General features: G+C 37.8%; 1 protein-coding gene across 1 annotated transcript in view; it reads left to right on the forward strand.

Annotated features, from left to right (window-relative positions):
• Positions 1 to 27,990, forward strand: part of VWA8 (von Willebrand factor A domain containing 8) — a 180,512-nt gene that overhangs the window by 138,203 nt on the left and 14,319 nt on the right. The window contains exons 36-40 of the mRNA XM_042866426.1: positions 2,443 to 2,524; positions 3,417 to 3,621; positions 19,040 to 19,148; positions 19,931 to 20,087; positions 22,752 to 22,860. Of these exons, the coding sequence (XP_042722360.1) occupies positions 2,443 to 2,524; positions 3,417 to 3,621; positions 19,040 to 19,148; positions 19,931 to 20,087; positions 22,752 to 22,860 (662 nt within the window). The remainder of the gene's footprint in view (positions 1 to 2,442; positions 2,525 to 3,416; positions 3,622 to 19,039; positions 19,149 to 19,930; positions 20,088 to 22,751; positions 22,861 to 27,990) is intronic.

Here is a 27,990-nt window from a genome sequence, read left to right on the forward strand (position 1 = left end):
GGACAACCAGTCAGTTCTGGCACACAGCTTTCCATTTCTATTAATAATTCAAAGTACTCAGCCAAAGTCTGGTGTGCTCCAATATGTATTACCAAAACTCTTCTAGGAACAACAAGGAAAGAAATCATTTCCTTTGTTTTATCAAAACAGTAAACTAGAGTAATAGTTATGTTTGAAAAGTAACTATAACAAGAATTAATTTCCTCAAAGACTGCCAAATAGATGTATGGCCACAAAATGTAAACTCAGACAAGAGTTCATGGCAGAAACCCACAAATAAGAATTAATGTTTAATCTGAAAACAAGGCTATAGAAATGAGGGCTGCTTGAGGGTAAATATTTACTTGGATTCTCGGCAATTTCCATATATGAATATAAAATAACAATCTGTTTCTAAGTGCATATCTCTATTAGTGTGACTGGAATGACATGTAACACAACACACAGTTACAGGAATAACCCCAACACGTCATCTGGCCCACCTGTTTGTGTAGGGACAGGATGTCACATGTTTAGACTCTTCTTGACTGTTGTTTTTCAAACATTCATCTTAAGAAACTTGAAGTGATTCTAAGGCTTTCCTGGCTAGTCTGTTGCAATGCTTCACTTTCCTTGTACAATAAAAGGTTTTCCTAGTATCCATCCTGTTTTGTTGTAAATTAATATAAAAACATTGTGTTGCCTCCACTCGATCAGAATTATACTTCCCTCTTGATAAGAATTTTTAAGATATTATGGTAAATGTGTTTTATTTCCTGTGGCCTTCTCTTCTTGGACAAAGGAAAAAAAAAAAAAAAAAGAAGAAGAAGAGAAAAATCAAATTGATTCCTTGAATTTGTCCTTCTCACCCACCTGTTCTAACCTCTTTGCCAGGTCCTCTTACCTAGAACTTGTGTGTCTACATGTTCTTCTGTTCAGTGTCTTGAGCTGGGCATGACTATTTTTCTCCCTCAGACTTCAACTGAAGAAGGACAAGCTATATATTTTAGATCTGATGTTCATATTAATATAAAACCTTCATTTTGTTTTCCTGCTCTGACAGCAGCATAGCATCTATTGGCTTTGTATGTTCACTGCAAGATCGTTGACTGCAGTTCTAAGGCCCAGACAGTCATTTCTGTATTGCACTTAAACATTTGGTTGCCTTTTCTTCAGCTTCCTATTTTGCAGTCCCTTTTCTTTTTGTAATTTAATCTGATTGATTTTTCTTTCAAATATATCAACCACTCTTTAATTACAATTCTACCTCTTACAGTTCAGTACTTCTATGTCTGTCTACATGTTTCAGATCTACTGGAATTTTTCAAGGGTGTCTTACTCTCCATTAGTATCCAAAGAGAGAGCAACATTTTTAAGCATTAGCAAGATCTAGGCAGAACAGAAAATGTTCTGCGGCCTACAAACGTGTATTTTACCAGATTTTTTTGTCACTTCTAGTTGTTTTGTATTTACATTCTTAAAGAATGACAATAAATACAGCCAATAAAATACTGTAAATGTGCATCCTGTAGATATGTAGATACTGACGTTTGGGATGAGGGGAGAGAATCATAGAACGGCCTGGATTGAAAAGGATCACAGTGATCATCTAGTTCCAACCCCCTGCTATGTGCAGGGTCACCAACCACCAGACCAGGCTGCCCAGAGCCACATCCAGCCTGGCCTTGAATGCCTGCAGGGATGGGGCATCCACAACCTCCTTGGGCAACCTGTTCCAGTGCATCACCACCCTCTGGGTGAAAAATTTCCTCCTCATATGTAACCTAAACCTCCCCTGTCTCAGTTTGAAACCATTCCCCGTTGTCCTGTTCTTGTGCTGTGGATATGCACTTTGTGCACCTGTGGGTTATTCTTTACTTACTTGAATGTTGGGTCCCCTTATATTACTAGTCCTGCTGGTCTTTCTTTGTGCTGTATGCATGCACCAACGCTTCTGCAAGTAATGTCAGTCTCTCCATTTCAAGGAGACTTTCAAGAAATGTTGGTCAATTAAATTGGCAATTAAAAAGCAACAACATTTACTTTGATGTAACTGGAAAATTTTCCAGTGAGAACTGGAAGTAGAGTATTTTGAAACATTCTTCAGTATGCTTTTAGAATCAGTTGCACAATTGATGTTATCTTCAGTAACAGATAAATACAGTAAGTTAGGGATTGCAGTAATGCCTGATCACTGCTTTTGTGAGTAAAGCTATATTTATGTGTAATTTTGACATTTACTGTGCAAGCACATTGTTCTTGTATAATTGTGCCTATCTATTTGCTCACAATCATAGTAGTAAAACATTTCAGTGTTTGCAAGTTATAGTCCTGAGTTGAATGTAAAGGTTCATCATTTTATGACAAGTATTGTATGACAAAATGTTTCAATTTAATCTCCTAAACGCAAATGCAATAACCAGTTAATCATGCAGCAGGAAAATAAAATTTGTTTGTTTCCAGATGTTGCTCCTCCACAAGCTGCTGGGTATTTGGAAGTAACAGATCTGAACTCGAAGAAAATCAAATACATTGCTATTCCTAGGTAAGTTGTTTTATTGATTAGAGCAGCCTCTGCCTCACAGGAAGAGCAAACAGAATTTAATGTGTGTTATTAGTTCCAGACAAGCAAATATTTCTTTTGGTGTGGAAACTGAAAGTAAATGATACTCCGTATGACACTTTTCCTCCTTCTGGCATAGTTAGCTTGGTCAAATGCTAACACAAATCTTCTTCAGTTGAATTAGTACATGCCAATTTCAGTCTTAGAGGTATACGTGTCACAGCTTCTTTGCTCTTCTAAATTATAAACTGTAGTATTAATTAATGTAAGTTGCAAATCATTGTACAAGTCATTAATAGCACTAAGAAAGTGCAAAGAGTCTTTCCTATTTTAACTAAATTTTCCTTTGTATTACACAGTTGTTAGATCCCCATTTCAGCAGTAAATTTTCATCTGCAAATTGAGTGCTTGTTTATAACAGTACTGAGATTCTGTACACGTAAAGCTGTGCCATCTTTAAATGAGTGTTTAGATGAGTCACCTCCTGCTCATATACTGGGGATCTTATTTAAAGTTGATTGGAGAAACTTTCCTCAGTGCTCAGATTATGTTTTCTCATATTCCTTTCGTAGTTTTGTGTTTTTCGACAGCACATTTTTAATTTTTTCATATTTTTTATGGTATTTTTTGTAAGGACTGATCTTCAGGTAATTAGGATAAAGCAGTGGACTGGGCTGTCATGAATAGATGTTTGGTCATAGCAAGTTTCAGTAGCTGAAATCTTCCAGATAAAATAGTAAATCTGGGGGGCTTAATTATGGTCTCTCAAGGAATGAGAGTGTGATTTCATTTAATTGCCACCTTAGCTACAGAATTATTCGTCTTCTTTTTGATTGCAACTTTGAGATCAATCACACCCACTCTTGTTTTTCAGGCCACGTTCTCTCTCTCCGTATACATCTTGGCTCTCCATGATCTCAGATGCTGATGCCCTCTTGGCACCACTGGGCAAAGTAGGCTTGGTTAGTGTGGACATGGGAGGTGGTGTGAGGCTCTGGGAGACTGGGCTGGAAAGCCTGCAGCGTTCTCTGCAGGACTGGAGGAACATGATTGGACAGGAGGATGGTCGGCCCGTGCAGGTAGGAATTCCCAATCTGAAGTGAAAAACATTTAGTAAACTGATGGAAATGACTTTTTTTTTTCAGGTGGGAGAAGGGTCAGGGAAGAGATGTACTGAAAAACGTTAAGAAGTGGAAATATGCCTGCAGGAAAAATTGAGTAGATGTCTTACCTGAAAAATAATCACACACAATAGCTTAATTACCAAGCTGATTTGTGACTCGTGTAATTATGGTTACTGACATTTCCCTTTGTCTTTCAGTGTTAGGGTTATGGTTGTTGCCAAATTTCAGTACATTAGCATGTAAATTAATTCTGTATCTCATGCTGATTTTTAACTGCAGCTTTCAAAATGTGAAATAGTGAAATCAGTGTTTAAGGGAAGCATATGGAATCATAGAATCATAGAATGGCTTGGTGTGGATCTCAAGGATCATCAAGCTCCAACCCCCCTTAATGTATTGAATAGTTTGCAGGGACAGCAGGGCAACACAAATGGAAAATTCAGAACTTTTCAGTTGCATCTTTAATTTTTGTTAGTATCATTCTTACTTTGGGAACTAAAGTGTGCTTTAGGAAGGACTTTTGACTAGGGAGATCCTACAGCTGCCATTATTTCTTCTTTGTGAGTTTCTGTAATCACTTTCACAGTATGTTAAAATGGGAAAACAGAATGAATCACCTCTAAATTAGATCTCTCTATATTATTGTTTACAAAGAGCCCAGATATTCCAAGCATGAATGAGATTTATTAGGCAGAAAGCAGCTCTCCTATTCTTTCCTTTCCCATCCAAGTTCCCTTTCCACAGGACAATTATATAAACTCATGCAAGAACTGACATGTTCTTGTCATTGGATTGTAGAAAATGCCTTTTGTAGAAGTCATGAGAGAGGAAAACTGTACCAGTGCTGTTTTTGTTGCCTATGTAGTAGCACTATCGCCATCTTATGGTCAGATATCATCAACTTATATCAGCCCAATTTAACCTACTAATAAAGTTGTCTGGAGGGAATGGAAGGAGCCAGCAGGAGCAGTTATTTTAATTGCTTTAAAGTTTTTTTTTCCTTCTTTTTTAAAATCTTATTTAGTAACTGTTGTAATCTTATTTAACAGCATTATTGTAGTGTCCATCATAGTCGACTGAATATTAGAGAATACTGTCTTGGAAAGTTAAGCATCATCAGAAAATTTTGAGTCATTAACTACTGATGTCAACTAGCCACTTTACAAAAAGGTTCAGAGTTTTTCCTGCAGTCATAAAGCAGTTTTCCAGATCTGTACCAGAATTCCTCTCTCCTGACAATCTACGTATCTATATTGTAGGCACACTACAGGGATAGCTCTTCTTAGCATACCTGTTTTCCTTCCTCTGTCAACACAGAATATTCAGCTCAAGCTGGTGGTTTGTCAGAATTCAAAATGGCATGCTGTTTGATTTGGACTTGAGGGCTGAAACAAAGCCTCATCTGCTCTTTGAACCAGCATGTTTGTCACTAACTTCTGTTTCTCAGCTGCACATGGTTTGCTTTAAGTGGAAAGATCATGAGACCTAAGGAGCTTTCTTTACCAAGACATTACAGAGTAATAATCAAGAGAAATATTTTATGTACATCTCAGGTAAGATAGTACATTCATAGATGTTGTGAGAACTCTATACTCTGTTATTTGGGATGAAGGCCTTCCCCTTTCCCACTTAACTCCATTTTTTCAATGGATATAGACATAAATACAGTACTTCATTAAAGCATTCATTTCTGGAAATGAATGGATGCTATTAGCTTGAAAATACACTCATGTAAATTCCTTCCATCAGATGAGCTTAGCAAGAACTCAAATGTTTCCGGTTCAAGAGATAACTGCTTTGCTAAGAAGACTGCAACTTAATGTTACCCCATGCTCATGTTTACAAAATTATCTTTCAGCCACATGTTGATCTGCTTATTTATCAGTCACATTCTCCTGTATAATGTTTCATGCTCAGATACATATTAAGTATCTCTAAGTCTAAAGAGGCATCTTCAGTTCCTTAACAAAATCCATCATTCCCAATCTTGTAGCAGAAGCTCGCTTAAGAAAATAGTCAGTGTTCCACTTATTGCTAGAATTCATCCCCTCTGCCAATTTACTATTCCCTGTTATTGATGCATCCCACAAAGCTAGTACAGGCTTTGCAAAGCTTAATAGCCCAACGTCCACACCTTCACAGTGCTGTTCCTTCACCAACTCATGAGACCTATCTTGACGATTGGGAACCACGGTTCTGGAAAATCACACAGAACCTCTGCAAAGCTTTCCCAGCCTTTGAAAAAAAAGAAGGAATTACGATGCTTTCAATATAGGTAGAGATTCAAAGGAATGGAAAGAAATCCTCAATCAGATTTCAGTTTGAACTATTGATACTGTCCATCTTCTAGGGTTGCTTTTTGGCTTTCAGAAACGCATTAGATCTCAGAAACAGTCTGTATGTACATAAGCAATGAAAACAGAGGAAAACAAACAACTGTTCCAGGGATATTCAGTAATTAGACTCCTATGATTTAATGTCATGGCAATCAACATTTGTTTTGTATTGTTGATACTCTCAGCGGAGTTCAAGCTGCTGAAGTCTTGAGGCAACAAAAATAGTTTCTGAAAACAGGGCTTATGTGTATATTAATTTTCACTTGTATGGTCAGGCCAGAAATTGTCTTCATTTTTTGAAGTTTTAAACTAAGAACACGAGTGCAGTATTCAGAAATGATTAAATTGGAGTGCCTAGCATAGAATTCTAAATAAAACTGGGTTCTCTGAAGTTATAAACTCAACTTGAAATCCATTAATTGTTGAGCTTTTTCACTTTTTTTAAATACGGAAAATGTTGACGAAGTCCTGATACACCTTGTTTGTGTTTTTTTAGTAAGCTTGGTTTACTGTTGTGTTTCTCTAGGTAGAGTACAATGCTTACATAAAGGTAATTGAAGAATGCATCATTTTGAGATATTGAAAAGCACTGTGCTCCTTAGGGACCTGAAATCTCTACAACTAAATCTTTATTCATTTGTATGTGACTACTGGCAAGATCATTTCTTTCTGTATTCATTCCACTTAATTCTCTTTCACTGTAAATTGTTGCCCAGAATGTTTTGTGCTGTGTAAGTACTAAGAATGTCATTATTTTCAAAAGTCTCAGGACAAACCCAAACCATTTGAGTGCATAAAAATGTTCAAAAAATATAGAAAAGTTAGTTTGTAATGCATGATACAATATGTGCATGAACCTTGAAGCACAATCACAGCTTCATTGGCAATCAAATGTGAATCAAGATCACATACTATAGGACTGAAGAGAGAACCTAATGACAAAAGTGAATAATGGCCACCAAACATGTTAGTATCAGTGGTTTAAAAATCAAGTTCTTGGCATTGATAGCTACCAGAAGTTTCTTCTGCTTCACACTCAAGCCTGATGTGCATCGCTTAGTTTGAAAAATCATGTACCACTTTGTAGGTGGGTCAGTCCAAAGGAATAACATAAGAAAAACAGCAAGGCTGTTTTGAGCAAGGCAGCTCAAAACTTCTAGACAGCCTGTGTCACTGAAGACAGCTCACACAGTGCTTATTAACATTCCTTGCAGTTTGACTTCTCCTTTGCATGGTCAGAGCAAGGGCCAGGGGAAATGGCTGAAGTGTAATGGTGCTTGTTGTCCTGAGTTAGCATCACATCATTTTTTGAAGGACTTGTAGATTTGATTCTTTCATTCCTTCATAGTGATACTACAGAACAAAAGAAAGGTTGCATAATTGGTTTTGAGTTTTCATAAATGATATAGGTGCCTTCCATAGATTTTTTTGGAAATCACTCATACTGTTGTGGAAATGAATAACAAAATGATCCCAAGTGTCTTGCCAAGGTTGCTTCAAGTTCCACTAAATTGTAGGGCTTTCTCCTTAAAATCTTAGATCTTAGATTTACAAATCATCTGTTTTTCTTTCTCATGATTTTTCACCTGAATGTATGTTCACGATGCCTAAACGTAATGCAGCCTTCTGCAAGCCTTAGTGATGTATCAGCAGATAAAGAATTCCAGAGAAGGAAGTGTTCCAGAGAAGGATGCATGTGGTCCACTATGCCCTTTACCCTGCTGTGTTTCTTGAATGTGTTTCATTCATAATGTGTTTCATTAGATGGAAAGAAGCACCAAATATACTTTTTACTGGTGAAAGCAGTTCCAATTCATTGCTTTAAACAGCGTTTGCATGTACTTGTTTATACACAAACAGCTCAAGTGGATTTGTTCTGGGTGTGCTTGGAAATACTGAGAAGTAACAGAAAGGAGATGAAACAAGATTCAGTTTCAGACCTACAGGCATTTCGGTGTCTGTTTATGAGCTAAGCACAGGAGCTCTCATTATAACCAAGAGAGCCCGAAGAGCTCACCCTGAAGGAGGCACCTACACATGTCTAGCTGTATGGATATTCATACACAACCAACTGTAATGCTAAATGCAGACACCTGGCTTACCTGGGACATCCCTGCCTTGAGCTGTCTGCAGTCTGGATCCAAATCCCATCCTCAGTATGCAAACTATCACTTAACGACTCAAGGAAATAGATAGATACTTAGAAATGGGAGGAGATTTCCTTTATGCCTATTTCTCTGCTTTGAGCTGCTCCCAGAAGATCTGTAGTAGTTTGATTCTCTGCCATGTTTGGGCAGTGAACATCTTCATGGCTTTCTCAAACAGCCTCATTATTTTATTTGTACTCCACTCAACTATTTGTGCAACTGTGTGATGTGTTATTCAACTTCTAACAAGTTAATATTTTTGCTGTTATCCAAATCATTCCTTTTTCTTCCTTTTGGTTTTCTGAGGCTTCAGTTTGTACAGGAAAGTTTAGGATACTTATTTTTGAGGTTCAGTATTTCTCTTAAGTATAATTGATTCTGGCATTTCAGTGTTACAAACTTGTTTGTATTTACTGCTCAGGATCGACTTTGATTTATACTGGCATTTTTTGAAGTGTTTCTATCTCTTTTCCATCGTACTTCAGAATGTTTTAACAAAAATCCAGCTTTTTCCTGATGTTAAGACTGAATCATCGAAGCATAGAATTGATCAGGTTGGAAAAGACCTTAAAGATCATCAAGTCCAACTGCAAAGCGGGCAAGTAAAAATGGGCAAAGCTGCAGTTCCTGATCTGTAATTAGAGCATGACCTTCAGCAGGCATGGCTCGTCCTTTCCCTCCACCACACCTGCAGTTCTTATTTTCCCACTGAGGACCAGGTGACTGTTCTGACCACATGAGGGCCTCAATGAGCTAATAACAGTGATTTTGGTCATCTCTTAGGTCCTTTTGGTACAAAAGCCATGAATTATGAAAATCATTTGCAGTGGCATGATTTCATAAGTTTGGAATAACCATATGAGAGCATTCTGCAATCCTATACAAGACCTTGGGAAACTTGAAATATTGCAGGGAACAGTGTTGCCTCGTCAGTATCTGGATTGCAAGGTTTGGTAGCACTTCCAGTGCTGAGATCCGTAAGCCCCACACACTCTGACCCCAGTTGTTCATTGCCCTCTATCAGCTCTCAGTGGGATGGTGTTTTGGGCTTCTCTGCCAAGCGTGGGGCACAGTGTGGGTTTAGCCCTGTGACATTCCTGGATAGCGTGATTCATTCTAGCAAAGTGGGAACAAGGCCCTGAGTGTGGGGTAACACAAGACTAGACAGTCAGGAACCTGTAGAGCTTGAGAAGTTCACATTACCAAAATTTTCTGCTGGGTAAAGCAACTCGGATAAAGATCATCAGTTCTCTGTAAGCTACTTTTTCTCATATAAATGTCATCAGCTGTAATAAGGCGCTTGTCAGAAGCACTATGCAAACGCTTTCAAAATACGTTCCATTTCCTAAAGCTCTTCCAGCCTAATTAGAGTGGACAGACAAAGAGTGGGAGTGGAAATAACCTTAACTTTCTGTTAGAGAAGGTCGACCCAGCACAAAGTTCTTCTTTCTTCCCCTGAACCTCCTCTGAAAGACCACAGTCCTCATGGGAGAAAATGGAATACCTCGGCATGGCAGCCTTCAAACCTCAGAGTCTGCAGCAGTGCACGTTGCTGACTTACATGCTAGAACTGCTAACAAAAGTGAAATGCTGCCATCTGAACAAGGGAATGTGCACTGGTGGTTCTGCTCCTATGAAACTTGTTCTCTAATTAATGAAAGAACAAATGCAGAAATAATGTAAGTCATCTGAAGAAAGCGTATAAACAGGAGGGGGAACGGCTGTTTACATGGGTTGATAGAGATAGGACAAGGGGGAATGGTTTTAAACTGAGACAGGAGAGATTTAGGTTAGATATTAGGAGGAAGCTTTTCACACAGAGGGTGGTGATGCACTGGAACAGGTTGCCCAAGGAGGCTGTGGATGCCCCATCCCTGGAGGCATTCAAGGCCAGGCTGGATGTGGCTCTGGGCAGCCTGGTCTGCTGGTTGGTGACCCTGCACATAGCAGTGGGGTTGAAACTGGATGATCACTGTGGTCCTTTTCAACCCAGGCCATTCTATGTTTCTATGATTCTATGAATTTCTAGGCATTTCTTTACAGAAAAAAAAAAAAAAACCTTCTTCTTAAGTATTTGTGTTATAAAATGCACACACATATTGCTGGTAAGTTTCAAAGTAATTTCAATATGTAATTTTCATAAACTTAAACAAATGACATGAATGCTTGAAGGATAAAAAAACATACCTCTTCTTTCAATCTGTGGATTGGCTGGGGTACTCCAGAAGATACTCAATTCAGTTTATTGATGTTAGGAGGTATGGAATAGTAACGATAAATAACCAAGCCAGACAGTACCTGCTCAGATCACGTGTGGTAGGGGGTGACCTGACATCTCCTAGCTGAAAATAATTGACATGGAAATTTTCATTAACACAAAATAACAATGGAATTTCCATAGGTTTTAACATAGTGCGGGATCTGCTAGATGGAAGAAAATATATGACATTCTGTCATTGCTCCATTTCGTTTATCCAGATTTTAAGCCACAGAATCTGTAGTTATGGACAATAGGTTCTAATGCATTTACTGCTGCAAAACTTCTGGGTTGATTGTTAGAGTGACAGCAGTTAGTTCAAATGAAGATCTACACCAGCAATGGCTACATTTTGTACAGTGGGATTTTTGGAGTTGGTGTATAAAGACTCCTTTTCATTGCAAGCTAATTTCGCTCTTCTGCGTGTTTCAGTCCAAATCTCCTCTTCTTTCCCCACATGAATTAACCTATCTGTGATTTCACTTTTATTTTACATATCTAAAATTGCTTTAAAGCTATGATGCTTTAAATGGTTTTGCCATTTGAGTTCAAATAGCGGTGTTCATGGGCGTCAGATAATGTGTGAAGCCTCGTTAGTTCATTGTGAATTCTTGAAAAGTTCTGCAGACAAGACAGAAAAGCAGAATGAATCAAAATTAACGACACAAACCTATAAAATTATTTTATACTGCAGTGTCATTAATGTTTGTTTTTTTTTTCACTTCAGGACAAAGCTGAAGACAGAGTATTGCATACATGATTATGCAATATTATCAGCATGGGGATTGAAACTAAATGATCTTTGAGATCCTTTTCAGCCCAGGCCATTCTATGATCCTATGATTATATTTTTACCTAATGCTGAATATTCCTTTGTGTGGAAAAAAAGACTTCTTGTCTCCAATTTGAAGCTTTCGTATACTCTTTGAGAAAATAATACATACACTCATGCTACAGATAAAATATGGTACTGGGGAAAGGATGTTTATATGTTTTTTGCCTTGTTAAATGCAATCTAGGGTAACATTGAGATTTTAGGGTGGCTGATGGGGCTTGGGAAGGGAGCTAAAATGAATCAATGGTTTCGTTTCAGGGAAAACCAATCTTTTGTGCATCTGCTAAATTACATTCTGCATGCTGTGGGAAATATTTTCTAATGCTTTGTGCTGCTGTGGGGTGGATTATTTAATGCCTTTTTCACCTAGAGACTAGTCGTGTTCCATTACAGCCAAAGTCAGTCTACTTTCATAATAGTATGCGGTTGTGATGAAGAACTTTCCAGATTTTGATGAGCAAGTTAATGTCTCTTAAATCACATGTAGGGCCAAAGTTTAAGATTTGTTCAGATTTTTCCCCTGCATGATCTCCTGACATCTTTGCCCAATGCACTAATGAAGGAAGAAAGCTATTTAAGAAAACGTTAATGATTTAATTGCTTTATAGTATTTGTAGTGTATTTATGTTCATGTGAGGATCTGGAGTGTATTTTGTTCAACATTTACTTAGAACATTCTTGGAAAGTGGCATACATTCCTTATTGACTGTATGTGCCCTGTTTAATAACACTGTATGTTAAGAAAGGCAAAATAACAAATTAGTTCTTTTCTTCTACGTCCCAGGTATGTTAGGAGAGGAGTGGTATCATCTAGTTTGTATCTTAGCAGAGTTCTTCCCTTCATTATGAAAAGAGTAAATAATGAGATCTAGGCAGCCTAGATCCTGCCTGCCTTTATCTGCTTTCCTGGTTTAATCATGTAAATAATAATCTGTTGTATACTAATTTAACTTGCATTAAACTAACCACCTCTATCATGTGAATTGTATTCCACCTTAGTGCACACATTCTTTTTCCTACTTTTTTTTTTTCCCCAAAAAGTAAGAGACATCCAATAATGCAGTATTATTACTACTCCTAAATGCTTGTGAAAACAAGTCTTTGGATCCTCTAGCTTGTTCTATTTAAAAATCTTCCTGTGTAAATTTATCTGTAGCTGTAAACACTGCAGCTATAACCCTATTTTCTTTTTGATGTAACAATGTTTTGTCCATTAAGGCAAGTATATTAAATCATCAGTCCATCTATCTCTGTTATTCTATAGAATGGCCAGGTCTGTTTTAAAATGAGATAAGAAAAACTTAATTTGAGAATGTTTGAAGATGCAATCGTAGTCTATATTCTTAAGAACAAATTACATCCCTTTATACCTGTGGGATGTTAGCCTGGAATTGGAGTATTTTTCCTGGTTTTCCACTTCTTTTAAGATGTATCAAACTACTAAAATAAGCATTGTATAATATAAGCATAAGAATGCTAGATACAAGTTACTACTGGCAGGACCAGCTGCATTAAAACTAAGAGGGGAAAGTTCAGTTTCCCTGAGCATGGGGCAGACCTCCTCCATTAGAAGCCTGAGTTTTTTCACCAGTCCTCAAGCTGAAACAAGCTTTTGTTGCTGAGAGCACTGCAAAGGAGCTTTTCTGGCAAGCACTCCAGAATGGGGAGCACTGGCACATCTTGTGCCTTTCAGGAATTTTAATGAAGTTAGCCAGATCAGAATGCTGAAGTAAGCTGATGTATTAAAAGACCATTCACTCTGTAGCCAACTTACTGTGTTGAACAGAAGCGTGTCGTATGCAGGGTAAAGTGACAGGAATGGTTCCAGCCAAAAAAGATCCACATCAGAGACGCATCTCAGATGCATCAGGGGAAAAACTGAAAGCTGCCTCTCATTTATCATTTTTCTATTCAAAGTTAGAAAGATTTTCAACCTTCTTTGACCTCTGCTTGCAAACTCTAAATGAAATTTCCTTACTGGTAGTCATTATTTCTTTTTCTGCCTTTCTCTTAATCATAGAATCATAGAATCATAGAATCATAAAATCACCAAGGTTGGAAAAGACCTAAAAAAAAAAGATCCAGTCCAACCGTTCACCTATTCCCAATAGCTGCCACTAAACCATGTCCCTCAACACAACATCCAGCCTTTCCTTGAACACCCCCAGGCTCGGTGACTCCACCACCTCCCTGGGCAGTCCATTCCAGTGCCTGACCACCCTTTCTGAAAAGTAATACTTCCTCATGTCCAGCCTGAATCTCCCCTGCTGTAGCTTGAAACCATTCCCATTAGTTATTTAGTTTATTAAGTCTTAGTTTATTAAGTTTTTAATTCCCATTAGTCATTAAGTACATGGTCTACCCCTCCCTTTTAGGGAGTATGCTATGTACAGCTCTATAATGGAACTATGGGCATCAAAGATAGCAAGAGTTCTTAATTCTATCTATCTCCTGCATGAAACTCTCAGAGAGAATTTCAAGTGTGAAAAGAGGAGATGAGATTCCCTGTTTCCCTGTCTCTTCAATAAAGATAACTTCTGGTAGTTAAAACTTTAACAGACTTGAACAATAAGGAGCTGATGTATGGATTTAAAAAGCAGGAGTGAAAAGATGGCAGTCTTCAAAGTTATGAATACTCTGCAACTTGGATGACTGAAAAATAGGCATACTAAAATGCTCCTCTCAGTTGACTTTGCTAAATATATTTTACTGACCACATTGGACAAATGCTATTATAAGCATGTTCATAATAGAGAAATTAGAACATTAAGACATATTCAGTCTCAATGTACTGAATAGTTCACTGAAAATATCTCATAAGAAGTCAGACAATAGAATTATTTTATTTGCATCAGAAATATAAATGTGACTTGCTGAAGGCTGGCTGTTACCTCTTGTATTATGTTTATTTTCTTGACACAAGCAAGTGGAGGGTAGCCAACACTTGCTGAGATACAGAAATGCACAGTTGGGCTACTTGAAACTGTCTTTGAGGTGTTAAGCTTCTATTTAAAGACTTTTTTTTCCATTTTCATTTCAGTTCAGTAGGTGCTAAAATGCTAAGTTCACTCATACAAAAACAGCTCAAGCTAAATATGGTAGTTTGATCCATTTTACTCATATCACCTGGTGGGTTTATTTGTAAGCTGTCAAAAGAAAATGAATTGTGAGCTCACAATGAAAATACTGTAATTGTGAAAGCAGTGTATATGTTAGAGTTGATGTAAATGTGGAATGTTTTACATGGGTCACTTTGAAAGTAGTGTCTCCTTTTTATTTTCATGGAAACTACAACGAAGAGCACAGTAGCACTATTTGATAGAGCAAATTCTCAGCTACAAAGCACTCTTTTTCAACGTAGTCACCACCATTAGCTCTGCATTTTTACCAGTGATGAACAAGATCCTGCATGTTGTGCTTGTAAAACTGCACAGCAGAGGTGACCCACTATGACAGCTTGCTGTCATATGCTACGACAGCAACACTACTGGGAAAACGTTGCCCACGTAGTCTATCTTTAATCAGACTGAACAAATGGAAGTCAGAAGGCTCCAAATCTGGTGGGTGCTGTAGGACAGTCCAGCCAAGATTGACAGTGTGCTCCATGGTCATCAAACTGTTACGGAGCTTCGTGTTATTGTGTTGCAGGAGAAGGATTATCTTCTTCTCTGGCCTTTTGGAGCAGCCATCGTAATAATAGACTGTGGCAGGCCTCTCCATAATTTACACACTTTTGTTAATGGGTTATTTGCAAACATCTTCCCTTCCACAGTTGTGACAGTGTCTTGTAGAGTCAGCGCATGTTTTGTCTGGGTGAGCTCTGCCATTCTTGAAAAGTTTTTTACTGAAAGATGACAGTATCAAAATTGAGCTTTACATTTAGTGATGTATGCCAGTGATGCCTTTATCTCCAGCAGTTTATTAAATTAGATCATTTACCCTTGAAGTTAACTAGAATTCAATCCCACACTGAGTTAAGTGGCAGATCCACTTCTGAACATAACTAGGATTTGTTTAGTACACAGTATAAATTCCCTACCATAGTCTGTTTGACCCGCTGAAGTCTAGAAAAAGCACCCAACCTTTGCCTCCTCTTCATAGTAGTCCCTATTACACATCAGTATATATTTAATAACAGTTTGGCATAAATAGAACACAGACTGAAACACCTGGTTTCGTTGTGTTATAGAGTGCATTGAATCCTGTAGCTGGCTTCTTTGGGCTTAAATTGTGTTCTGTACATTACTATATGAAGGATGATAAGATTAGTTTCCATAGTGAACTTGTTTGAATCTGTTTGCTTTATTCATTTGGCTCCTAGAACCCCAGTGATATCCAAGTAAAACGTGAAGCTTTTTGGCATCCCTTTGTGTATATTAGAAGAAAGTGATATGGAGAGGGTTGTTAAGATAACTTGTATCTCTCATTCAATGTAAAATGAATGTTAAATTCTATTCCTGCCTTGCTACCCCTGATGTCAGGAGTGAGTAGATGTCTTGCAAGAGGCAAGACCAGAAACTAAGTCAAAGCATCAACAGTTCTTGACATTTGCTGTTCTCTCTTCACTTCCTATTCTTTTGACTGCTTTCTTCCTTCATACCACTACTTATGCAGAAAAGCTCATTCCTGCAGAATCTTTCTGTTCTTACCACCTTTTTTGTTTTATTTTGTTTTATTTATTTCATTGGCTTTTGAACACTTACAGTCTCCATTCACAAAGTGATCTCAAATAAAAGATTGTAAACCAGAGCCAACGATCACAGGTTATTATTAAGAATGTGGGCTTTGGAGAGTAAGATGAGAATCACGTTTGTATCCTGTATGGCAGTTCTGCCTCTTGAGGAAGAACCTGCCCAAACAGGCAGTGAAAAAGTGCATTCATTCTCTGATTGTAAATCACCACTAGATATAAGCAAGTTCAGATAATGCACAACTATTATATTCTTGCAATGTTTTGGAAGTGGTTGTTTTGGAAATCAAAAGGAAGCCTTGGAAAGAAAATGTCCCTGCTTTTCCAGCATTTCTACTCTGACTCTCACCTGATAATTGAAATGCAAGGCTACTAGACTGAATTTGTCTGTTATTTTACCTGTGCAGTGATATGCACCCAGCTGCATGAAATGTTCACAGTAGTGAACAAAGCCTTTCAGTGCATTTAAAGCATGTAAAGCACAGGTTTCTCTTAAAATGCAAAGGTTAGTGAAAACTGCTGAAAGAAACAAAGTTGATAGAAGTCTTACAATGAAGATAGAAGTATTTGTGATGGAACTGGTCAGCTTTTGAGCAAGCAAGTTATATATGTATTTGGAAAAAAAGGTCAGAACAGGAAATCTCAGTAGGCTTAGACATTCCAGTCAGGATAGATTGGAAAAGATACGGTGGATTTCTTAAATATATTTGAGCCTGTTCACTGCTTTAAATAGTTGTTTTTCTTGTCTTTCTTCTTACTCCAGGCAAAGCAGATCTTTTCCTCTGGCTATCTTTCAGTTTGTTGGGTTCAAAATACAGTTTTGGATCCTCCCCTTAAATATCCAGCAGTTCCAGTGTCAAGAATTCACAGAATCCACCATCTGTGGAATCCATCCATCTGTGATTCTGTGATTCTGTGAAGAATTCACAGAATCACAGAATTGTAAGGGCTGGAAGGGACCTCCAGTGGTCATCAAATCCAGAGGGCTGGAGCACCTCTCCTATGTAGAAAGACTGAGATAACTGGACTTGTTTAGTTTGGAGAAGAGAAGGCCCTGGGGAGACCTCATTGTGGCCTCCCAGTACTTGAAGGGAGCATATGAACAGGAGGGGAATGGCTGTTTATGAGGATGGATAATGATAGGACAAGGGGGAATGGTTTTAAACTGAGACAGGAGAGATTTAGGTTAGATATTAGGAGGAAGTTTTTCACTCAGAGGGTGGTGACGCACTGGAACAGGTTGCCCAAGGAGGCTGTGGATGCCCCATCCCTGGAGGCGTTCAAGGCCAGGCTGGATGTGGCTCTGGGCAGCCTGGTCTGGTGGTTGGTGACCCTGCACATAGCAGGGGGTTGAAACTGGATGATCACTGTGGTCCTTTTCAACCCAGGTATTTCTATGATTCTATGAATTTGAAAGTGAGAAATTTATGTGAGCAGCAAAGCATTTCTGCTATATTTATTATATATATTTATTATATTATATTATATTATATTATATTATATTATATTATTTATATTTATCTGCTATATATATATATAGTTGCTATAGAGAACTTTTCACTGCTAAAATTTAAATGATATTTGTATTTCAAAAGTAGTATTTTTTTTTTTTTTTTTCAGTAGAAAAACTTGACAAAAACATAATATTATATCTAGGTCACCCATTGTGTTTGGAGCTTCCTTTTGCTGAACTTTGTGCGCTTTTTATATAAAGAATCCAGAAGAATGAAAATGTCCTCCTGTTTTTTCTTTTTACAGAATATTCTGTTTTAATTCATGATGCTGACAGTATCGTTTTGGTTTCAGATTTTAGTATAAACTACGTTCAGTGGCTTTTGTTTTCCTTGGTGTTTCTGATAGTTCTGAAATCTGCCTGTTGTATGGGAAAAAGAGCCGTTTATTTCCAAAGAAATTTCTTAAACCAAAAAAGTAGAAGCCCCCAAGGGCAACATATTGTTGTGGTTAAGTGTCTTTCTTCCTTTACAAATGTTAAATTAATGCAATTTAACAGATTAGATCTTGATTTTACACTAATGACATGGTTCACAGAGGATGTATTGTACCTCTTTGAATTAATATCAATACCATAAAGAGGAAGTAAATACTATTTTGAACAGTTGCCAAGACACTGTTGTTAGAGCACATGTTTTCAGTTCAAAAACATGTATGGAATTCATGTCAGTACTAAGTTAAGTCTGCAAGACAGTGAGTTCAAGCATTAAATACTATACAGTTTTGGGGAAAATCTTTGTAATGCCAGTGAACTTCTGAGAAGTCAATAAATTGTCATTACTGGGACAGAGGAATTCATCAGAGAGATTAATGTATTATGGTTCACGAAAAAAAGACTAATTTATAGGGTATAGATTTAAAGACATTGTTTTTATATGTCATTGAGTTTCATATAATAGTAAATTGATATTCAGTTGTGAAAGATTAGTAATTGAAGGGCATTTTACACCTGAATCATTGACTCACTGCATGACTCAGAGTTCATAACAGGGAGAGGTATTTTTACCTTCACTCACCTATTTAAATCCAACCTCAGCCTAAAGTGATTCAGTCCCAAACATCTGACAGCTGTTGGGTCTTCAGCTCTACAGTAAGTCAGTGGGGAACATGCAGTCACTAGATGGGCATTTGCAATAGAAAACTCACCGCTATAGACTTTTGTAGTCAAGACTGGAAGTCAAGGATTACATGAGTACAATGTGAGAGGAACATGCTATTTATTTAGTCACTGTTCATGAAAAGAAAATCAGTCTGCCCATCAGTAGAGCATGTGAAGCTGTAGTTGGGCGTTCATGCAGTTTGTAAAGGGAATATACAGCCAGATATCAGTACCACAAGAGGCATTCAAACTGTGGATGGCCCTGTCTACAGTGGAATTTTAAATTCTGTTGGCTATCATCAATAAATGCTTATTTTTGTAGCATGATTAACATCTGAGTGCACTGCATGGTTTAAATATGATGGCACTCTTAGATCTGATGTGGGTCTAACGTGCCGCTCAGCAGCAGAGTGTAAGATCTACTAGAATGTTATTGGGTTGTAAGAGTGATTTTACTTGGTATAAGAAAGATTTTCAGCTCTATTTTTATTTTACAGATAACCATTCAGAGGGACAGTGGTTTGGACGTCAGTTCCCCCAAACATGGGAAAGTGGATCCAGACAACATGCCTCATGTTGGTGGAAATACTTGGGCTGGTGGAACAGGTTTTCATTCATTACTTTTTTTACGCATCTTGGAAGGATGTTTGCAAAAACTGCTGTACCAGATGCTGTACCAGATGAAAGTAGACATATACAAACCCACTCTTTCTGTCTAGTGCTATTTTACTCAGTGCCTTTATTGTCTATGAGATGTAGATACAGTGCCTAGTGCCTGACTTAAACTCTGTATAGCAGATCTTCACTTAAATGACATTTTGTAGTTTTTACTCTTCATTGCCCACATAGGGAACCAGCACCTTGCAGCCACAGAAGCTAGGCCTGAGTCACTTGCCATTCTCTTAGACTTTTGTAGCAGCAGAATTTTAGGTGACATAGATAGTAGACATATACAATAGGCAAAAGTGTCTTCTAAAGGACACAACAGTGATCACTTGATAAAGTGGTTTGGAAGCAATGTAAAACAGCAGTCTTGGGAAAAGACAAAGTCTGAATAAATTGTTTTATTCAATTTCAATTTTATTCAAGGACTGAGAGCTTTGAGTATATGTTCTATACTTAATTTACAGTCCCCTTTATACATGGTGGTCACTGTTACTAATCTGTTCTCAGAGTACTATAGACACAAGTATTCCATCGGGGTTCTCCTGTTCCATGATAACTATTTGGTTTTGAATGTTGTTAGCAATAAATATTTATTTTCAGAATTGGGAAATTTTTCTGAATATCATCTATAGATACGGCAATGGAAGCAATAAGGAAAATGTTTTCTTATTTATTACTGAATGCATATTCTGTAATTCGTTTTTCTATTTCAACCATTCTAGGTGGGAGAGACACTGCTGGGCTAGGTGGCAAGGGTGGGCCATATCGTCTGGATGCTGGCCATAAGGTTTATCAAATATCTCAAGCTGAAAAGGATGCTGTTCCTGAGGAAGTTAAGAGAGCTGCTCGAGAGATGGGTGAAAAAGCCTTTAAACAGAGGTAATGTTAAGGAAAAACAAAAAACAACAATTATCTTTACTAACTTCACTTACTAAGTGAGTAGGTTAGATTTTAGGAGGAAGTTGAGGAAATGGACCTGGGGGTGTTGATTGATGATGGGCTGAACATGAGCCAGCAGTGTGCCCAGGTGGCCAAGAAGGCCAATGGCATCCTGACTTGGAACAGGAACTGCTGTTGCCAGCAGGAACAGGGAATTGATTGTGTTCAGCCCTGTTCTCAGCTCTGGTGAGGCCACACCTCAAGTACTGAGTCCAATTTTGGGCCCCTCACTGCAAGAAAGTCATTGAGGCCCTGGAGCGGGTTCAAAGAAGAGCAGCAAAGCTGGTGAGGGGTCTGGAGCACCCATCATAAAAATAGCTAAGTGCACTGACAGTCATACCAAGTGAGCTTTATGTTTCAACCCAAGCCATACTGCAGTGTGAATGCCTGCCTGAAAGAAGAGTACTGGGGAGATTAAAACATTGAAGCGAATAAATTTAGAAGCAGCTTTGTCACTTCACATTTTGCCACTGTTAACAGTGACTCCTAATCAAGGGAGCATATCTGGGTGCTAAAAGTAACAGGAAAGGAGACTGCCATTTGCTTCAACTGCTGTGTAAATATAGATGGTTTAGCACAAAGCACACTCTGTATGGGAACCACTGTATTTAAATTTATCTACTGCATTCAGATCAAGTTTCTGTTTTAATCTTTTTTTTATTACTAGATTTCCTCAGGCATTTAATGTATTCATTAGAGCATTTGTGATTAATAAAGACAAGGAAAGTGTACTGATTATATCAGAACTTCACAGGAAAAGGTTCAGAAAAGAATAATACTTTTCAATAGCTACTTAATTTACACAAGCAACATCCAGATATTTAAATTAAAAATAATCAGTTCAGGGTTTGCTCTCAGGGGGAAGACATGGCTTGTTTTGCCTGTATTTCTTTACTGGTGTTTTGTGGGGTGTGCAAAGGAAGACTACTTTTAACTGTCTTTCTATGTCTCCATTCTGCAAAATTCCCTGTCAGTTTTTCCATAATACAAATAGCTCTTAGATAGTGTACGTCTATTTATGTGTAAGCAAACATGGCATGCTTTGATGCTCTGTGATGCTCTACAAAGTTCATGATGGGGGGAAATTCCTAGATAGTGCTGCATGTTGTGGGAGCAGTGCAGCTGAGTCCTGTATAATCTGAGTGTCTGCACATGAGATAACAATTCATATCCTGCTAAAACCAGTACACTACCATGTACCAGCAATAGATGTAGTCTGTTCTGAAACGACATTTGACACGGACTATTATTCTATACCACTTGGGTAGCTGTGGGAACTAAGAGATAAAAGTTAGGAATAGGAAGGTTGGAGTCCTTAGAGTAAAGAAAAAAATGAAGGGATCTGCAAATTTTACTGTTTTGTTTATATGTTATTGTCTGGAAGGAAGAATTTTAATCCGAATGCTATTGATTGCTTTCCCAACTAGATGATACTGCTAGTGGAAAGCATTTTGAATTACCCCATTTCAGTAGAATGGAGTTAGCAACTACTCTTGGATAGATGCAATGTATTGCTAGCCTATACATACTTTGCTAATAATTTATAATTCATTTTAAAATCCTATTTTCAGTCTGAGTGAGATTATGCTGTTATAAAGTGCTTGTGTTTGAAATAAGCTGCTCATGGATAGAATCATGGAGTCATAGAATAATAAGGGTTGGAATAGGTCACTAAGATCATCTAGTCTGACTGTCAACCCATACCAGGTAGGTCATATATTTTAGCTGAATCCAGTCAGGATGGTTGGATGGGCAGATATAAGATTGCAGCCTCACTGCATGAATTTGAGTTACTGAAAATATTGAGCAGTGCATAAATGCAGCGTATTCATCTGTCCCTCAGCTCATACTTCACTGTTAGACCCCTGTAATTATGTTCCAGTTGTGAGTTTCACCATCTTAAGACTATCTGCTCAGATATGATGTTGAGAAGAGTAAAGAGCTTTTAAGTGGAGACACAAGTTATGGAAGGTGCTTGTATTAGTTTTTATAGTGCAGATGTTGATCTTTGTTGTGTGTCTGGACAGAAGAGATTTCGGTGACGTGACTCATTTTTTGTAGGGGAGCACATTTTTACTGACATACATCTAAAGCTCCTTTGTTTCAAGATTTCCTCATTTTATGAAGCACCAAGATAGGTACTGGAGACACAGTGACTGGCTGTAAATCTTCAACAACAGATTTGAGAGTATGTCTGTACTTAACCTTTGCGTTAGAGCGTGGATCGCGATACGCTTAAAATACTCCGACAGTGAAGTAATGGATAGGCACTCGTGTGTGTACATATAGCAACACCTAAGCCAATAAAATTCAATCACGTTTTACAGAACATCTGATTCACTTCCCAAACTTTAAAGCAGATTAGGAGAGAGCCAAGGGATGAGTAATTTTAGTAGGTTCTGATGTGAGGCAATCCTTGTAGGCACTGGTGATCTTTTGAACAATTCGTAAAAGCGGCTGCCAATTCTTTGATTTGCCTCTTGTTTGTGATCACTGTGGTCTCAATTTACATGTTACCAAGTAAGCATGTTTCTAATTTATATATGCTAAAGGATGATGTGGTTGTTTCTGAAGCTGTTCTGAGCTGCCTGTTCTTTGCTCTAGATTGAAAGAGATTCAGATGAGTGAGTACGACGCATCTACTTATGAAAGATTCTCTGGAGCAGTACGACGTCAGGTTCAGTCGCTCCGCATCATCTTAGACAATCTGCAGGTAATCTTAGATTCGCTGATAAAGCAACATGGTGAGCTCGTTACATTTTCCTTAAAACACTGTCCTGCTAATATTGTTACCATCTGATATATTTGAGAGTTAAAAGCAGATTCAGGTTATAATCGTGTTTAGGAAAAACAGCCTCGTATTACTATTTCAAAGTCAGCTTTTAAGTGGATCTCAGTGCTCATCTTTACAAGCTACATTACTCCCATCACACAGCTTGCAGAGATTACTTATTCAGGAGCACAGTTTTGAGAAAGAAAATACTGTATATTATTAAAAGAGTATGTGACGGTGTGTAGATCACAGTCTTTCTCTTTGCCCTCCGTCCAAAAGACTTTTAAACATGGAAATACTATGTGTGTTAAAAGACTTTCATAGTTTTGCTGCCTGTGCACTTGAAAACAATTCTTCCTCAGGATTTATTTTGAGTCTGACTAATTAAAATAGGCGTGGCTCAAGTCACTAAGTGGAAGCTAACCAAATACACCTCTTTACTTTTCTTCTGTTAATTAGTTCCATGGTTGCTTGAGGTTTTATTAATGCTAGTGTTCACCTACAGTGTAATTAAAATAAAAAGTGCACTGTTTCAAGGAAGAACCTGATAGTCATTGAAAATGAAAGAAAAATAAATTTATTCCTTATAAGACATCTCTCTGATTAAAAGCATTTCTGTTGAAGGCTCAGATGCCTCCTCATATAGTGGTCATTTGGAATGGTCTTGTAGTAATATACTTTGATTCATACAGGCACCCAGTATGTATTCCAGCTCAGGAACTTAGGCTTTTGGTTCATAAGGAGAGGATTCTGTTGAAAAGCTGTAGGTATAAATCTCAGTTTATCCTGCATTGTTTTTATCCAAGTGCTTGTTTTTACTGTGTTTGTGTCAGATATGCATTTTGAAGCATGGTTTATGACAAGAAGTGAATAAAAGAATCTTCAGTTTAAAGTCTTTTTAAAATCTCCCCTATCTATTCCTTGGGGCCAGAATTGTTATGTTCAGAGGTCACATTAATCATAGTCAAAATAGAATGTATTTTAATAAAAGGAGACATATCCTGTGACTTTGTTAAAAAGGTCATTTTAATATCAAGGCAAACACTTATAAGCCTTGGTATTTTATGAGACTGCCAACATCCTGGGCAAATTCATAACAGCTAACCACAGAGATGATAAACTTACCATATGATGAAAAAAAAAGCCATGCTGAGTTCAGAAAAGCTAGCTCTTAGAATAAAAGCAATATTGAAAGCAAATTTTGAACTCTATACACATTGTGGTAGATATTTTATTAGAAGATCCACTAGGAAAATGAAGGCAAATGATAACAAGGGTTACTTAGAATCCAAGAATATTTCATTTTTTCATTAGAGAACTCTTTTAGCTTTTTAAAAATGCTTGAGTTTGCTTTGTTTTGAACTTTCTATGTTCTTGTAATGAAAATATATTGTCCACACTCCTTTCACCAGGATTTCCTTTTCAACATATGCCTTTTAATCACTGGGTTTTGTGGGTTTGTTTTTAAAAATGTGTTCCTTCGATTAAATTTTACACCCCAAGGATGTGAAGCCTGGAATTCTGGTCCAGTTGTTGACACCTCAAAAATCAGTAGCAGCAGCAAGTCAGAAGTAACGCATAAATATTGCCTGAGAATGTAATTTTATGACTCATTTTACTTTATGTAACTCACTAATCTTTGTCAATGATTTGAACAAAACTGGTGAGGCATTGCAAGTTGTTCTTGATCTTCTCTAGAAGTAGCAAGGCCTGAACTCCACTCCATGACGAGCTTTCTTCTCTCTCCTAGTGCTGACCAATCTCTGTATAAGGTTTACACACCTGAAGTCCAAATTTAATAACTTACGATTAATCAGCGACTCAGGAAGACCTGAGATTTTAGATTACTTGCCCTCTGGAAGTACTTCTCTTTTTATTAATTATAGGGGGAGTCTGGAGCAACTGACCCTGTAGCTTCTGAGCATCCTTTATGCACTTACACTTGAACTGGGCAAACCTGGGCCTGAGTCACAGAGCCTAATGGGGTTGACTGGTTTGGACTGTGTGGGAATTGTCAGGTCAGAGCAGCAAAAGCAGTGACAGTAGGGTGATAAAGACAGTTGGGAGGGCTGACAGTGGGAAAAACCCCTTGCCTTGTCAGTAGTAGTTTTCTGCTTTCAACAACTATGTTTTTTCTGGGAACACGCACACAAAGTTTTCCCAGAAACAAATGCAGACCACAACTGGAAGTATTTCATACAACCCTATAGCATTACATATTTAAATGCAAGCATTTCATATGTGCAGCTTTTTCTGTATTAATTACAGACATATAATGTGGTTATATTTTCTAAAATTTCTTCAAAATATGCCTTTGATATCTTTCAGTGAGAAGAATTATTGCAGTGGTGGCAGTGTTGCGGATGTAATGGACTGTTTGCCCTTTCTAGAAAAGGAGACTGTTTTTATCCTTCAAGCATTCATGTCATTTGTTTAAGTTTATGAAAATTACATATTGAAATTACTTTGAAACTTACCAGCAATATGTGTGTGCATTTTATAACACAAATACTTAAGAAGAAGGTTTTTTTTTTCTGTAAAGAAATGCCTAGAAATTCATAGAATCATAGAATCATAGAATGGCCTGGGTTGAAAAGGACCACAGTGATCATCCAGTTTCAACCCCCCTGCTATGTGCAGGGTCACCAACCACCAGACCAGGCTGCCCAGAGCCACATCCAGCTGGCCTTGAATGCCTGCAGGGATGGGGCATCCACAGCCTCCTTGGGCAACCTGTTCCAGTGCATCACCACCCTCTGTGTGAAAAACTTCCTCCTAATATCTAACCTAAATCTCTCCTGTCTCAGTTTAAAACCATTCCCCCTTGTCCTATCATTATCCATCCTCATAAACAGCCATTCCCCCTCCTGTTCATATGCTCCCTTCAAGTACTGGGAGGCCACAATGAGGTCTCCCCGGGGCCTTCTCTTCTCCAAGCTAAATAAACAAAGTTCCATCAGCCTGTCTTCATAGGAGAGGTGCTCCAGCCCTCTGATCATCTTAGTGGCCTTTCTCTAAATTCTGCACTGAATAGGCTGATGCTAAGTAGTCTAAATAATTTTAGTATTATTTGGGTAAGATTTTAAGTCGGATTTTGTCAGCGTCCTTTCCTGTATTAGGAGAAGAATGTAAACTCTGTGTTCCTCTAATAACATTTCAGTTTTGTTTTCTTTTTTTTTGTATTATTTTTTTTCATCAGCTGAACGTTGCATAAGCTTTATAATGTGGTAAACAGTCATGGATTTTTAATTATGGTCATCATTAAAAAGTATATTCTTCCCACTCTGTTCCTTGAACACCAAATAGCCCCAAAGCTAAATCTTTTTCAGTGAAAACTGTAGTGAGAATAGTTAAGAATTTCCTCATCTACGTGAACCTTTATAGTCTTCTGTTGTTTCTCCCTCCTATCTACTGAAAGGAAGCAAATAAAAACCATTTGACAGAGCTAAAGACCTCAGGAAGTCTTAAGACTGTATCTGTGTCCCAGTATAGTGGTGGCTAAGATTATTAGGAACAAAATCTTCTCATCTACATCATCCTGGAAGTGTCATGATTCACTTTAGACAGGCTCTGCTCACTGAACACATTGTCTGTAGGAGCACATTAAAGAAGTCATTAGTTGGGATGTTGAAATTTGCCATGTGTTATCCTACTGTGATTTTCACAGCAAGAAAACACCTATGGTGTGGCAATTCAGTGGAGCATGGAAGGGTCATCTAGAATCAGGGCAGCCTGATCTAGTATTAGATATGAAGGTTGCCAGCCCTGCCTGTGGCAGGGAGGTTGGAGCTTGATGATTCTTAAGTTCACTTCCAACCCGAGCCATTCTATGATTTTGTGACATGATTCTATGAATTTACAGGTCTCTTCTTGCAGTGTTACGCAATTCCCAGGACAACAAGGGAATCAATAAGCCTATGGAAGGGGGGATTTCAAACTCTATCCCAAGGGTAGTTAATGATAGTGGAGACTACTAAGCTAGGGTAGAAGCAAATTCCTGGATGCCCAACTGCAAAACGTGGTTAGACCCGGGCTAGCCATAGCACCACTGAAATCTATCTGAGAGAACAAGTGATTGAATTCATAACTTAAGAAATCTTTTACCCTTTAGCCTCATGTGATTCACTAAGAGGCTGAGGTTTCCATGTACTGCAAGAATCTGTAAAGCTTTTGACATAACGTAATTAAAAAGACCTGTGCTTGTCACAGCTATGTTAACTCGATAGTGTAAAATGAATTAATCAAAACGTTTTCCCTGTGGCTTTGTGTTCTTTCTGCACACTTATTTTCATAGATAACTAGTCCATTACTTTTGAATAGCTATTGGCAATAGGCAGTAATCCAAAACGCCTTTTTCCATGTGCGCTAAAAAGAAAAACCTCATAAATTTTGACCAAAGCAATTTCAAAGATTCTCTTAGCCTTAGGAAACCATCATCTTACTGCTCAGACTGTACAAAATTGCAATGATTTGTCCTCTCAAATCCCAGGCCTGCCGTTTGCTGGGGATTTGTAATGTAACACTTCCTGCTTCTCAAAGAGCAACTGATTTTCATTCCTGAGATCCAATGTCTCAGGCAGTTTGTGTCCTTCTGGATATTTGATTTACCTCCAGCTGCTAACCAGCAATTTTGCTGAGCATGCAAATGCATTATGCATATATAAATTTAAAATCGTATTTCCAGGCTGGCCTTACTACAGGGATAAACAACTTCAAACTGAACATTTGAGCAGAAATGAAATAAGGCTTAGAACACATGTATGTACTCTTTGCCATCTTTAGATGACCTTGTGGCGTGAGGACTATGATGAAGCTATCCATTTAAAGTATTCTTAAATAGATTTTTTTTAATCTGAAATATTTGAATCTCTAATCTTCTGTGCTTGTTTATACATACTGAAGTTCCATAAACACTCGAGTTACTGGACTGTAAGGCATTTCCAACAAGCAGGTTGTAAATAAGTGATGTTCTTTCAAATAAACTGAAAAAAAAAAAAAAAAATTAATTGAAATATCTCTTGAGTATCGCAATTTTCAAGGTTTTTATTCTAAAATAGAAAAATAATGTAT

The sequence above is a fragment of the Lagopus leucura genome, unplaced genomic scaffold (genome assembly GCF_019238085.1).
Source record: "Lagopus leucura isolate 7727_CA_CO unplaced genomic scaffold, USGS_WTPT01 Super-Scaffold_100001, whole genome shotgun sequence".
Classification (NCBI taxonomy): domain Eukaryota; kingdom Metazoa; phylum Chordata; class Aves; order Galliformes; family Phasianidae; genus Lagopus; species Lagopus leucura.